The 14974-nt window shown below is 42.0% G+C and overlaps 1 protein-coding gene across 4 annotated transcripts in view; it reads left to right on the top strand.

Moving 5' to 3' along the window:
• Positions 1 to 14974, top strand: part of TIAM2 (TIAM Rac1 associated GEF 2) — a 323237-nt gene that overhangs the window by 254862 nt on the left and 53401 nt on the right. For all 4 annotated transcript variants that reach the window (XM_054022224.1, XM_054022226.1, XM_054022222.1 and 1 more), the window contains 2 exons: positions 864 to 956; positions 2060 to 2320. In XM_054022224.1, the coding sequence (XP_053878199.1) occupies positions 864 to 956; positions 2060 to 2320 (354 nt within the window). The remainder of the gene's footprint in view (positions 1 to 863; positions 957 to 2059; positions 2321 to 14974) is intronic.

Raw genomic sequence — 14974 nt, 5'->3', positions numbered from 1 at the left:
ACTCACTAGGGAATTTTTAGTCTGTGCTTGCAGGATCCACAGGGTCTAATTAACATACAACATGCTAGTGCACACTAGAATTTACAACCCTCTAGTGGGGACTAACACACCATGTAGACAATCTTTAATGTGAGTTGGATTGGGTCTGAGATTATAGTCTCTTTGAGTCAGGGACTGAGACCAGAAGTCTGTGTGTGAGGAACAAAATGGAGAATTCTCATGGTATTGCAGAAGAACTCCTTTTCCATCATGCTGACTTCTGATCTCATCCACTTCTTTGTGTCAAGCATTCTCAGTTAGAGAAAGGAAACAGCGGCTGAGGGGCAGTTCTTTGGGGCAAGGACTTTTTTTTTCTTTTCTTTTTTTAATGTTTGTACAGCTTCCATCAGAATGGGGGCCTGATCCTGATGGTGTTAGTTGTACACAAAAATGGGTTATGAACACACACAATTTTTGCATGTCTTCAGACACTGTTCTCTCCCAGTTTTTACAAGAAATCATATAAAATCCTCACAATATTTGTCAAAGTATTTTATAGACCTTCACTGGATCTGGTGATCTGTGTTATTGAAAAGCTATATCAGGCTTACTTGAACAAACAATAAAATATCTCATAATAACTATTTACATTGCTTTTAAGAGTAAAGAAATTTACATGAGAGAATTTGTCCTTAGGGTGTGGGTCTGCATAGGCGTGTGTAGATACAAGTTGGGAGTGAGAATGTCACCTCTCTTTGATTATGTAGATTAAATCTACTGAACATACAAAACTAAATGAGAAATACCTGACCAGAAATTCACCTGATTGTTGTTTTAAGCAGACCAAGTGGTAAGGGTAAAACCATCTTTCTTCTTAATTCCAGGGTTTGCAGTCACAGCTCAAGTTGTTGAAAACCAGCATCTTACTCATATATTTATAAGTGATGTCCTTCCAGATGGACTGGCTTACAAAGAAGGTTTGTGTCATGGCTGTACTAACCACTGTTATGTTTTTAATTCCTGTTTTATTAAGTAGCAAACTTTAGGGAGCTTTAAAATGGCCTGAAAATGGTTCTTTGCTTCTACTACCCTTGGTCTTCTTGCTTGATCACCATGTACAGTAGATGATGCTAGGTAAGATAATTTACATAAAGTGGCTGAGGAACCCTTCTAACGAGAGGTGAAGTGAAAAGAATGCTTGTCTACATTTGGGGCAAAATCTGCTCTCACCCACACTAAATGTTGGGATCTGTACAGGGACAGAAGAGAGAAATTCTCCACCTCACATGGTGGAACCTCCATGGCTGAATTAACCTCCACGGCTCTTAGCTTCCCATTTGCCTGCACCAAGCAGTGGTATGCAAAAGGCTGGCTCCCAAAGAACTACCTTGTGCATTACATTGCAGGGTACCACTGAAGTTCTCTACTTTGTGGTGCTCATGGATTGTAGGTCTTCTCATCAGCCTCTTAAGATCTCACCTTCCCCTCCCCACTGCTGAACCGCATCAATTCTGCTGTGTTTGGGACCATCTGCAAAGGAAGGGGAGAATTGTTCCCTTAGTCATCTGGAGTGCAGTGGCCAACTGGTTGTTGCTGATCCTAAAATGTACAAGTTGCCACTATTTGGATCTAACTGAACTCTCCCATAAAAACCTCACTTGTTAGATTTCCCTGTTGCAATTTTGCAAGAATGAACAAATCAGCCTGATAAAGCTCCTTGTGTTTCCTGAACTGGGATCCTAAAATAAGAGTTATTTTGCCTATAGGCTTTTCAGGATGCTGAGAGCCACCTTAAAATGAACTCGTGGTCTGAGAGTCTGTTTGATTCCTCTATCATACCCTTTTCTAAAGCTGCATGTCAGAGTCATCCTGTTTTAGCCTTTGAGTAGAAACAGCCATGTTATAGGTGCCAATCCTGCAGTCATGGCGCACACACAAAACTCCCTATGACTCCAGTGGGATAACTGCAGGATTAGGTCATTTGTATAAAAATCAAAATGCAATATAATTTGTTTTGTAGCCCTGTTCATCAGCGCTCCTGAATTCCCTTCTTATTTTCTTTCCTTTCTCATTCTCCTAGGGCTGAGAGTGGGCAATGAAATCTTGATGATCAACGGAGAGGCTGTGTCTGATCTTGACCTCAGGCAGATGGAGTTATTGTTTTCTGAGAGAAGTGTCACGCTCACGGTGAGAGCAAGTCATTATGGCACTAAGCGAGCATTATGTACGTCGTGGTCAGATGGCGACATTTCCAGGGACCCGAAAAGCTTGTTACCCCCTCCTAACCAGTCACAGCTACTGGAAGAATTTCTGGATAATTTCAAAAAGAACACTGCAAATGGTGAGAAGATGATATGATGATGATTGTATTACTTTTTCCCCGGCCAGACAGTTATTTTAAAACTTGTTTTTTCTTTTTTTATCCATTTTAAAAAAAGTATACTCATGCTACAAGAGAAAAATCCAGTTACAAACTGTCTAAAATCCATTTAAATTTCATGCATTTCCATAATTATAGTGATTTCCTGAGAGTAGCAATGAAACAGAAAATGCTCATTTCTGCAGGAAAATTATGTTCTTTTAACCTGTTCCACTGAATCATCCCAGTAATGCTAAGTACTCTGTTTTGCACTGTCAAGGCTTTATAAGCATATGTGAGCATTAAAAGTTGAAATGGTGTCACTTTTAGGGGCAGGAGTTTTGCTGTACGTTTTAATATACTTCATTTGCGCAACTTACCATGTACATTTAGGGCACTATGAAAATAATAACAGTAATCAGCTGAAAATGGAGACATTTTACAGCAGCCTTCCCCACCAATCAGTATTTTCTTTAATGCATTCCAGTAGAATACAGGTATCCACTTGATATAAATGTATCTTTTACCTTGAGACACTTTTAATGTGATTCTCCAGCTACCATCTCTTTGAATTTCTCAATCTTATTGTCATACTATCAGATAGAGGAAGTATGCTAAATGTATGGGGCAAGGGTGAGATTGTGGCTGTATTCTGCATGGGTGAACAAGATGGGGAGGGTGCAAAGATCCTTAGTGCTAGGACTGCTCCTGGCCAGCATCATGGACACCCATAAATGGACAGGAAAGAGGTGAGTGTATGATCCTGTTTTCTGCCATACCAGCTAGTAGAAGGTCGTACATGCTGCACACCCTCAAGGGTTGTAGCAGTGGGCACACTCCCCTTGGGTCTGAGCCAGTGCCTATAGAAGTCAATTGGAGTCTTTCCATTGATTCACTGGGAGCTGGATCATGCCCCTAGAGCACTATTGAGCTCTGTCAAGCATTCTCTTCCCCCCACCCTCATTGTCCGTGGTAGGCCAATGCCAGTTTTACCCATCATCTCATGGACTCTATTGTCTAAATAGGAGTGAGTGGGGACTGCAGGACTTGGCGTATTGTGAACTGACACATTCTATCAAATGCCACATCACAACCAAGCACTATAAATGTCACTGTGTTTGAGACTGCCTTGCTGTGTTGGAAGAAATGTGTTTTGTGATGTCAACATGTTTTTAAGATAATACTTTATATTTCAAGCAGTTTGGGGGGATTTTCTCCCCTGGAAAAATTGTGTGTAAAAGATATAAGCAGATTTAACTCAGTGTATCATGAATGGTGGGGAAAAAAAGGTGCAATTCCCTCTTTATACCTCTGGAGGATGCTATTAAAATTCCACAGGAAACCTAAATCAGGTTCATTGCTGCATGAGGGAGTGGAAGTCATCTTTGTGCTTAAGTGTGGTGGCAAGTGTTTTCTGATCTTTAATCTTGGCATGATTTTAAAAAAAGAATAAAAAAATCACAAAGGAGAAGTTGATAGGATTGATTTAATTATAAAGTAACTTTATTGGGTCATCTTTGAAATAAAAAAAAATATATGATTACAAGATTTGCAATACCGTCAGTAGCATCTCTCGGGCCGTAGTTCAATTTAAAATACCATTAAATTGACTACTGGCATATAAAAATTAGTGTCATAAAACAAAAATTATGATGGAACTAATTAATTAGTTATGTTAGGGCCATCACTCAGCTTGTTGGTTTGATATTACAGGCCAGCATTACCTGGAGTATTCAATATAATAAACGTATGTGTCCATTCACCAGATTCATTATTTCTCAGAGACAGATTTGCAACTTCTGTTAATCTCAAGATATTCCATTATAATAAGATATTGCTAGAGTATATTTCATACTCTAGGCACTAAAATGTATATACTTATCTGATTAAGAAAGCAGTTAAGGCAGACTCGTTTACCTTGAAATGGGCGGGGGGGGGGGAGAAGGGGAAATGGTTCTAACTCAAGCTCTGTGAGAAAGTCTGTCATCTAATTCAGTTCATGTGGAAACAAAAGAAAGTGTCACTACTTTGACTTAATAGGTCATCTTAATGGGTTTCATCCTTGTATTCTCTTTTTATTTAAAAATAACTTGGGTGTAATAGTCTGAACCCAGGCTTAGGTGCCAGAGACTCCTTTATAGTATCGAGGCATCAAAAATCAGAAGCCACCTTGGAAAACTGTGGTCTAAGTGACTCAATTAATATCACCCAGGGTAACAGTATCAGAGCCAGAGTTAAAACCAAGGAGATGTGGGAGGCAGTGCTCAGGTAGGTAGGGCGTCTGACCTGGAAGTTCAGGTGTGTACGGCGCCTCACTGCCTACACTCCTATTTAAACCCGTGCTAGCTGGGTGTGCAGTGCCTATCCTCTACACACTGCTGTAAGTGTAGACCTATGTTTAATCATGCTGGGTATCAACATCTGGCCTATAATGAAGCAGAAGTTACTATAAAGTAATCTTTTGAAAAACACTAACTTCATATAGCTTTAGTGATAAGGGTTTGTCTGAGTTTGCATTTATATGCTGTAATTCCTTAGTGTCTTTATGATGAATGCAGTTTCCTACCTAATCCCTTGCTTTGCAGACATGTCATTTTTACCTTATGTCAAAATCTGGCAACTCTTAGCAAAGAGAAGGGAAGAGAAGTGATTGGTTTTCCACTGCTAAAAAACAGTCATTGGGAGTTCAGTTTTCTATAAGAGTGCTGCTGAGCCACCTGTTTATACTGGAAAAGAAATCAAATGAAACACTGAAAACCCAATTAGCTGAGTAACTAAATTTGCACCTAGTTCTCTGTCCTAAGGAAGTTAAACAAATATTTGTAAAGAAGTAATAAAAATGAGGGAATTAGGATGGAATTTTTCCTATCTTGGAAAATATAGACTTTTTCCATTTCAACATGGTGTAGATGTTGGAGAAATAAACAGCAGAGTTAATGACAAGAATTGAATACTATGTCTGCTAGTGTTTAGTGTGTCTATTTTTGTAATTATGAATCTTCTGCTGACATTTGAAGTATGAGCAACAAACAGAGGTTGATTTGAATAGGTTTAAATCTCTATTGCACAGCAGTTTTCAGGAAATGATTTGTTGTTACAATATCTCAAGATCGTCATTACCTCAAATTCAAGTTTGCCATACAGACACTCAGATAACAAGGTATAGCATAAATGCCTAGACTAGGGTGACCAGAAAGCAAGTGTGAAAAATTTGGACCGGGATTGAAGGGTAATAGGCATCTATATAAGACAAAGCCTCGAATATAGGGATTGTTCCTATAAAACTGGGACATCTGATCACACTAGCCTAGACAGATAAATACCTTCAAGAGGGATGTTCCTCTCTTGACTTCTTCAGAGGATAATTATTCTTCTCCAATAAAGATCAGGTAGCCCTGCTCCTATTGAACTTTCACCAGAAAGATCATTTGAGTCCAGCTCATGGGTGTTTGGGAGGAAATGGGGAAAACTCAGAGTGACTGACAGGGGGATAAACCAAGATGGCTATCTAGTAACCCTTACAGAAACCTCACCTGATCCAAAGCATTTCTCATTCTCAAAGTCTTGTATGTCTCACATTATAACAGCATAGAGAAAAAGAGAGACAAAGAGTTGGAAGAACTTCAAGCTGGTAAACTCATTGCTTCCGGTAGCAGACCCTGACTGAAGCACTGGCTTTTGCCAGTTTCACAGCAGCCCACGTCTCTTTCTGTCTCCCTCCATCTGTTGATTCAGATCTTTCAGTAAATATGTGAAATATTCCTCACTTACACTGATGGCTTTTTGTAAAACACTGCCTTGGGGTGAAAATATATAAAATTACCCCAAAGTTAACATGCGTCTGATGAAGTAGGTATTCACCCACGAAAGCTTATGCTCCGATACATCTGTTAGTCTATAAGGTGCCACAGGACTCTTTGTTGCTATTCACATAATGTAGTTCTTCCTGAAGAAATTACCTTGCTCCTGTGTCTTTTGTTTGTGTTTCATGCATTTGAATGTTATTTATTCTTCGAGTAGTGTGTCTATGGGTGCTTCACTGTAGGTCTGCCTGCGTCCCTGCGCTGCTGATCAGAGAACTTTGGTAGCAATGTCTGTTGGGCCCACACATTTGCTGTCTCCCCTCGGCAGCGCCACAAGGCTAGCCAGTGCACGTGGGCTAACCATCCTCAGCTTATTCTTGACCACCCTTGGCTAGAGACGAAGCCATTAGCAGTCTGTTAAGACTATCATCTTAATCTTCTCACCTATAGTTACTTAGTCTCCTAGTTGTAGAATAGTATCTCTAGCTGTAGTTTTTCCCCCTTTCTTTATTTTTACCCTTAAAAATTAAAAAAAAGTGCCTTGAATTCTGAGCCTTGCCCAAGAACTTTTGAGATACACTCACTTCAGAACCACCTCGAGATTTAGAGGAACAGGAAGCTGGTACTGAGGAGAAAGAGACTCCGAGGACCATATCCTCCTCCTCTTCAGATGAAGCCATCGTGCCTTCTCCACCATCTTTGGTGGATGACTTTGTTCTCTTTCAGAAACTGGCAAAGATGGTGGCAGGTAATATCCAGATTCATTGGAGGAAGTCAATAATACCTACCATCGACTCCTTGATATCCTCTATTCTTCAGCCTCCTCAAAGATTGCCCTCCAAATTAATGAGGTCATTTTAGACCTGGCAAAGACTGTGTGGCAAACCCCGGCATCAGTGGCCCTAACCTGCAAGCAGCCGGACAAAAATACCATGTCCCCACTAAGGAATCTGAATTCTTATTCTCCTACCCACCACCCAACTCCATTGTGGTGGATGCTGTCAACTCTTGCTGCCAACAACACCTGTCAAGGGCCTCTCCCTCTGACAGAGCCTGCAAGCTCCTTGATCTGTTAGGCAGAAAAGCATACTCCTTAGCCACTCTACAATTTCATAACACCAACTACCAGGCCTTCATGGCAAAATACAATTACATAAATTACTCAAAGCTGAATAACTTTATTGAAAAGATGCCAGAAACGCATCGTGACTCATTCAAGGCAATTATCCAGGAGGGCCAATTAGTGGCAAAGACATCACTGCAATCTTCCCTTGATTCAGCAGACACGGCAGCTAGGTCTATCTCCACGGCTGTGGTGATGCGATGAGCATCATGGCTTCATCTGTTGGGATTCCCAGAAGAGATGCAGTCCATGGTTGAGGACCTTCCCTTTGAGGGCATAAAGTTCTTTGTCAAGAAAACGGATTCCTCCCTTCATGCTCTGAAAGATTCAAGGGCTACACTTGGGTCACTGGGTATCTATACACCAGGACAAAAGAGATTATTTAGTCCCCAATTCCAGCATAGACCACACGCGCCTCAGTACCAACCTCAGCGCTGCTACGAGCCACAGAGAAAGAAAGGGAAATTCCATAAATGAAAACCATCTGGCACACAATCTTCATCTCAGCCCTCTACACCTAAACACCACTTTGATGGGCAGGTCAAGGCACTGTTAGACCATTCCCCCTCCCACTGTCACAGCTGACCATTGTTCCACCCCTTTTGGCCACCACTGGCAGCGTTCCGCAGTACCTGGGAACACATAAGATCGGACCGATGGATCCTAGAGATTGTCCAAACTGGATACTCCATTCAGTTTATCTCCCTACCCCCTCCACAATACCCTTCTCCTCCCTCTTCAGGGACCTTTCTCATGAGAGTTTACTACTACATAAGGTAGATCGCCTCCTCCAGCTAGGCACCATAGAACCAATATCTCAACATCTATGAGGCAAGGGTTCTACTCTCATTATTTCCTAATATCCCAAAAGAAGGGAGGTTGGAGATCCATACTAGACCTCAGAGCTCTCAACAAGTTTGTCAAGACTCAAAAATTCAAGATGGTCACCTTATCAACGATCATTCCAGCACTGGAACAGGGAAACTGGTTTTCAGCCCTCGACCTCTAGGACCTCCTATTTTCGGATCTCGATCCTACCAGCTCACAAATGATTCCTCAGATTCACTCTGGGACACAACCACCACCAATACAGAGTGCTCCCCTTTGGGCTATTATCGGCCCCGAGGGTATTTTCCAAGGTTCTCTCAGTGGTGGCCACTCATTTACACACTCAAGAGATAATGATTTACCCATATCTGGACGATTGTCTCCTCAGAGCCCGATCTCTCTGGGAGGCTCGTCAAGTTATTGACACTACAATACAAGAAGTCAACTCCCATTCCAGTGCAATGCCAGGAATTCGTAGGGGCTGCCTCGATGCATTACAGGCCAAAGCCCTCTTATCTCCACACAGGTTCCTATCTTTAGTCACACTCAGACACCGTAGAAAGCGGCCTACAAATACCGGCCAGGCTTTGCCCTTGGGACATACGCAGTGGGCTTGGCAGTGATACTTCATGCCAGGCTCCACATACAGTGTCTCCAAATATGGTTCGGCTCGGTTTATAAACTGCTGTCACTACCCACCAGGATGAAAAACTCCTTAAACAGGTGAAAGGTCCCAGCTAATGTTTGCAAACATCACTGTTATTGCTCCTCGCCACCGACGCATCACTCGTAAGGCGGGGTGCGCATCTAATGGGCCTCATGACGCAAGGCAAATGGTCACCTGCGTAGATATCCCTCCACATCAACCTCGAGCTGAGAGCAGTCAGGAATGCCTGCGCCTATTTCCTCCCACTTATCACAGGATCACACACAGAGATCCTGACAGACAGCATTGCTTGTATGTACTACATCAATTGGCGGGGGGAGCCAGATCGCCCTCCCTATGAGCACAAGCAATGAGATTATGGAATTGGTGCATCTCCCACAATGTTATACTGTCCATGGCATTCCTCCCAGGTACACAAAACTTGATAGCGGGCAGTCTCAGTCACAAATTCCCACACAACCACGAGTGGGAGAGGCACCTGTCAGTACTTCGCGACCCATTCAGATGATGGGGGACACTGTCTACAAATCTATTTGCCATTCATGTGAACAAAAAGTGTCAATGCTACTACTCCAGAGCAGGGATCGGACAACACTCTTTCTTTATGTGATGCTTCCTCCTCCCCTGGGACGGGGACCTTCTCTACGCCTTCCCTCAGTTTCCCCTGTTGTTGCAGGTCCTGCTGAAAATAAAAAGGGATGGTGCTCATATCATTCTGATATCTCCTACTTGGCCAAGACAGACCTGGTAACCGTACCTGTCACAGCTTGAGACGTGTCTGCCAATCGCTCTCCAGGGCATTCCACTTCTTCTCTCACAGAACAGAGGACGTACCCTACACCCCAACCTGGGGATTCTCCACCTCAAGGCATGGCTAGAAAGCTCCAGTTTGAGAGAGGTACAAGAGGTTCTGTTACACAGCAGAAAGTCCTTGATATGATGCACTTACCTGCAGAAATGGTCCAGGTTTCAGGTTTGGTGCTTGTCCCAACAAATCTCCCCAGCATCCATGACTCTTCCACATACCCTAGACTATGCTTTAATCCTAAAACAGTCTGGACTATCTCTAAGGTCTCTCAGGGTCCACCTAGTGGCTATTACAGCCTTCCACCAACTTGTAGAGGGGTATTCAGTACTGTCACACCCTACAACAAAAAAGTTCCTCAAGGGCATAGTAAACCTCTTCCCTCAACCTTGACTTCCTACCCCCACATAGGATCTGAACCTTGTACTGAAAGGACTGACTAGGCCCCCCTTGGAACCGAGGGTCACCTGTTCACTAACATACCTATCTATGAAAACAGCCAGGAGAATAGGAGAGACAGCAACTCTGATGGTGCATCCTCCCTATGTGGTATTTTTTCCGGACAAGGTTACACTCAGACCGCATCCAAAATTTATCCCTAGGTAACCTCTCACTTTCACATGAATTAGTTGATTCACCTTCCAATCTTCTACCCAAAGTTTCACCAAGACATCAGGGAGGCTATACTGCATATCCTGCTTGTCCAGAGAGCCTTGGCCTTCTACCTGGACAGGAAGAAGACCTTCAGGAAGTCCCCTAGGCTTTTTTCTCTGGTGAAAAGATCAAAGGGTTCAGCAATATCAGCCCCAAGACTTTCCAAGTGGGACTCGAACTGTATCAGACGTTGTTACCAAGTTTGTAATGTGACCCCTCCAGATGCCATTCGTATACACTCCACAAGGTCAATCTCCTCATCCATCACCTTCCTCAAGGATGTCCCTATCTCCGAGATCTGTAGAGCGGCAACATGGGCGTCAATCCTCACTTTCACAGAACACTATGCAATCAGTGGGCACTGCACCTCTGATGTCCTCTTCGGCAGCATGGTGCTGACATCTGACTCCGAAGTCCAGACCCTTCAGAAGGGGTACTGCTCGGGTGTCACCTACAGTGGAGCACCCATAGGGACACACATCTCGAAGAATCATGATACTGCACAACGTGAGTAACTTCTTTTTTTTTTTTTTAATCATGAGAATCCCAAGATTCCTTTTGGATTAGGGCCCCGCTGTCTGCGGACGAGTGTAGTTTCACAAGCATATACATATTGCTGTCTACTGCCTGCCTGCTTCTAACAGGCATTTGGTGGCTTCACACCAGGAGGGAGGCAACTAAATAGAAAAATGTCCTTCTCTTTTTGGCATGACTATATAGTGGAGACAATATAGAGGATCAGTCTTTTTGTCCACTTTAATTCCTTCTCCATATGCTTCATAGACAAGCTTTTCAAATGTGACAATAAGCATTATGGCCTCTTGTCAGAGGAGTATACAGACTTAATATATGTATCAACTATTCTTTTAGAGAACAGTGTGCATTGCACCAGCTGCCCATCCTGAACTTTCTTTAACCAGTTCACACAGATGTCTTAATTTTGTACCCTTCTAGATGTCGTGTGATAGTTTTAGCCTATGACAATGAAGTGGCATGTAGTATAGGGGAGTAAACATTAATTCCAAAGAAGTGTATACTCTCATTTGCCTCTCATAAAATGGGTTAATAGAAGCACTTGTTGCCTAGTGCATAGGTTGTAATGCAGGGTTTTTTTCAGCTCCCATGAGTAGTGGTTTAATGAGTTCCTGCTGGTACTAGACAAACTGTCTTGTTAACTTCTTGTTAAATATGTGCTGTGTACATTAAAAGATTGTTTATACTGTAAATCAGCTCAGGCCTTCAGCTCTGTTGAACTTTTCTTTTGTAAGATAACTCTGTTCATTTACAACAACTGCTCCCTGATTTACCCCCAGCAAAGACAATGGGCCAAATTATTAATTCCTGATATAATGTTGTTCAAATAAATGGAATTACACTAGGAGTTAATTTGGCCCAATGGGACTGCATGGGGCATACAGGGCAGTTCTTGGACACTATCAAATCCTGTGTAGTAACGATACAGAATATATGGAGCTGCTTATAACTATGTTACATATATCCAGACATAGGCCAGAATCCTTGCCATAATTTAGGCCTAAACTTTTAAAACATGTCAAGCAGCAGCAGTTCTGTGTTTCATTCAGAGGAGCTGTATGTAGGTTGAGTAACTACAACAGCTGACTGTCCAGGCTTAACCACAGATTCTTGCTAAAGTGTGAAGTAACTTCCTATCTCCCCCCCCCCAATTTTATATGCTTTATGCCCATATAGAAGCTCCCTGATTTGAGAGTTGGGAACGTATCTCCGACAATTACGCATCTCCCCCCCCCAAAAGCTTACGGAAGTTACGGAACTTTTTCCGTAAGTCCAGATTTCCATAAGTCGGGTTTGCATAACCCAGGGAGCGTCTGTAAATTCATACTAGAGATATAGTAGATCATGCTATAATATCTGATAGAATATCATTAGAGGGTCATGCACTGCCTTTTCACATAGGCCAAGCTCAGTGAGTTACCCACATTTTTCAGTGCAAATGCCTTTTCAGAATGGATGAAGTCTATCCCAGATTGCAATAATTAAAACCTTCCAGGCTAACAACACACTCTCATCTTAGTTCTCCTTTTAGCCAGTGGGCTCCTGATGACTGTTGTTTCCATGCGTCTCCCCATTCCTGCTGTCCCCCCACCCCATTCCAAGGGCTGTGTGTGTTCCCCTATTTCCCTCCCTCCTCATCTCAGGATTCCACAGTCACACACAGCCCCTGGCATAGGGGATCTCTCCTTTTTTCCCTCCCCAGCTCTAAGTATCTTTCTACCCTCTTAGATTCAAAGGGATGGGCAGATGGCTGGTGTCCTTTCTCCCCCATCCATGGAATAGACTTTGGGGAAGCAGGATGCATGGAGTAAGGAAGGAATGAAATCTCCTTCACGCTCCTCTCTCTCTGCCTCCCCCTGCTGGTTAAGCAACTGCCCCTCAGCTGTGTTAGGTGGCTCTCATAGGAAGAGCAAGGAGCAACCTTTTTTAAGTGCTAGTGGCTTTTCCAGTTTCCAGTTTTTACCAAAATCAATAGGGTTTTGCCCATTGTTGCCTAGAATATTCCCAAATTGTTGGAACTGATTGGATGTAGTATTCAAAATTTACTGTGTTACAAACAGACAAACTGAGAAATGCCGTCAAGTTGAGTATAGTGCTTCATTTTGCCTGGCCAGTCAAAAACTATAAAGCCATTTAAAGTATTAAGTAACAGACCCCTTCAGTTTGAGGAAGTTTTGTTGCCTAAGCAGCTTGATGACAATATATTGTAAATAGTTTGGACCATGCTGCCTATTTTAAATAGAAATGTGATCAGTAAGATATATAGATATAGACAGATACAACTCTTCTTTTTAAAAAAAAAGGTGTATCTCACAAGTTATTTGTTTTGCATTGAAGACGCTGATACATCCAAAAGGCACGTTGAGAAGCCAATCTTTAAGGTGAACCAATCAAAATAGTATAAGACTTAAATGGCCATAAGGACTGATTATCTTATGGTTGGCAGTTGCACAGAGAAAGTTTCACGTGTGAAGTGATCCGACTAACCTTGTCACTGAGGTGTAGGGAATCATCGGGTACTGTTACAGAGGTGTATACAACTGTTTTGTATGATTTCATTAATTATCACATATTGGTGATTGCCCAAGCAAATGAATCAAATGACTTAATGTTGCTGCATTAAACAAAGATAGAACCATCAAGGAGTGTGAAAAGACTTTACGTAAAGACTCTGTTCTAACTTGAAAATGGACATTTTTGCAGAAAGTTGAACATGCTGGTTTAAAAAAAAAAAAAAGCATGGAGTCATGCAAAGTTGGAACACACTGCAAAGGAGCCACAGAAAATAACTTGCTGAAGTAGGTTGCTGACTGGAGCAAAGCCAGTAGGTGTTCAACGTATGGGCCAACACATCTTACATAAACTGGTATGACACAAGATGTTTTGCACAAAAATTTTGCAGACACAATGTTGCAAGAAGCCATAAAGGACACCTTGTTTTCTCATTGGACGATTAGCCAGGATACAAGCTGTCTCTCTTTTAAGCCTTTCAAATCTTCATCAGAAGAAGCCTCAGTTACTTTCTGATTCGTCCTTACTAGCTTTGCCAAGAAGAGGAACCAGGCCACACCACCAACAGAAAATATATAAAATACCCAACATGTTCAACATGTTGCTTCCTGAAGACAAAACATCTGAATGAGAGAGACTGTGAGCAGGACTTTCACCGTCCGGCCTGCAAGAGCACCCTCTGTTTGGTAATAGCTAAAGTCTTGTCGCTAACAAACAGCCCATGAACTCTTTCTTTTAAACGCCTATCTAGGGAAACAATTGTGAAATCTGGAAAGAGAATAGGAATACAGCTGTCATAACACCTGGAGTGAATTACCTGAATGAACTTTCTATTTTGAGTAACCAGTCATTGCAACTGTGAAGCTGAGCTAGAGAACTTGCCTTCATGCCAGCTCCAGCTGATAAGTAGAGAATGACTTTTATACATGTAGTGTTTACCCAGCTGACAGTTTTGTTATGCGAGGCTAAATGCGTCTCAGAAAGTATGTTCCTGACTTAAAACCCGCTGAATGACTAAAATCTCTTACATGCACTTGTTACACTAACAAGTTTAATTTTAGTTGTCTCGAAGTTATGCCAGCTTAATGAGTAGTTGAGGGTGGAGAAACTCATTACAAATAGCACTAGGCTTAGTTAGTGTATCAGGGGACTGGGCTTCCCCACAGCAAAAGTTAGCCGTGAGAAACGCTGACTGTTTCAGAGTTCAACCTAGAAACCACACATATATTGTGGTCAACAGAACAGACAGCTTGTTAGATAAAAGGAGGAAGAATCTTTGAATTGGCTTGTAAGCTACAGGTTTACCACTCTTTGAATCTTTGGTTAAAGTAACATGAGCGCCTACTGAATTGAAATTCCAGAGAAATTAGAATATCTTCAAGATTATTATCTGCGTATTATGTTCTGCGTGTAATGTGTGATAGTTTTGTGCATGTATAAGTGGCAAAGCTTGGCTGTGAGTGTCACCTTGGCAAGATAATTTTGGACTGAATTGACAATACTTTGATACGTAATCTGTCTAATTTCTGAATTCTACTTACAATTGTTTTTGTTGAACTAATGTGAGCAGATCTATAATTCTATTAGCAGATAAACTTGGTAGGAGATTAATAAGGATCTACATTTAAGAATCCATCATTCCTGGCTGATAACATACTCACTTGCCCACAGAATTGTAGACTTAGGATAAAATTTTGCATTTGTAAAAAGG

Source organism: Malaclemys terrapin, chromosome 3 (genome assembly GCF_027887155.1).
Source record: "Malaclemys terrapin pileata isolate rMalTer1 chromosome 3, rMalTer1.hap1, whole genome shotgun sequence".
Lineage (NCBI taxonomy): Eukaryota > Metazoa > Chordata > Testudines > Emydidae > Malaclemys > Malaclemys terrapin.
This window is presented reverse-complemented; position numbering and strand designations above follow the sequence as displayed.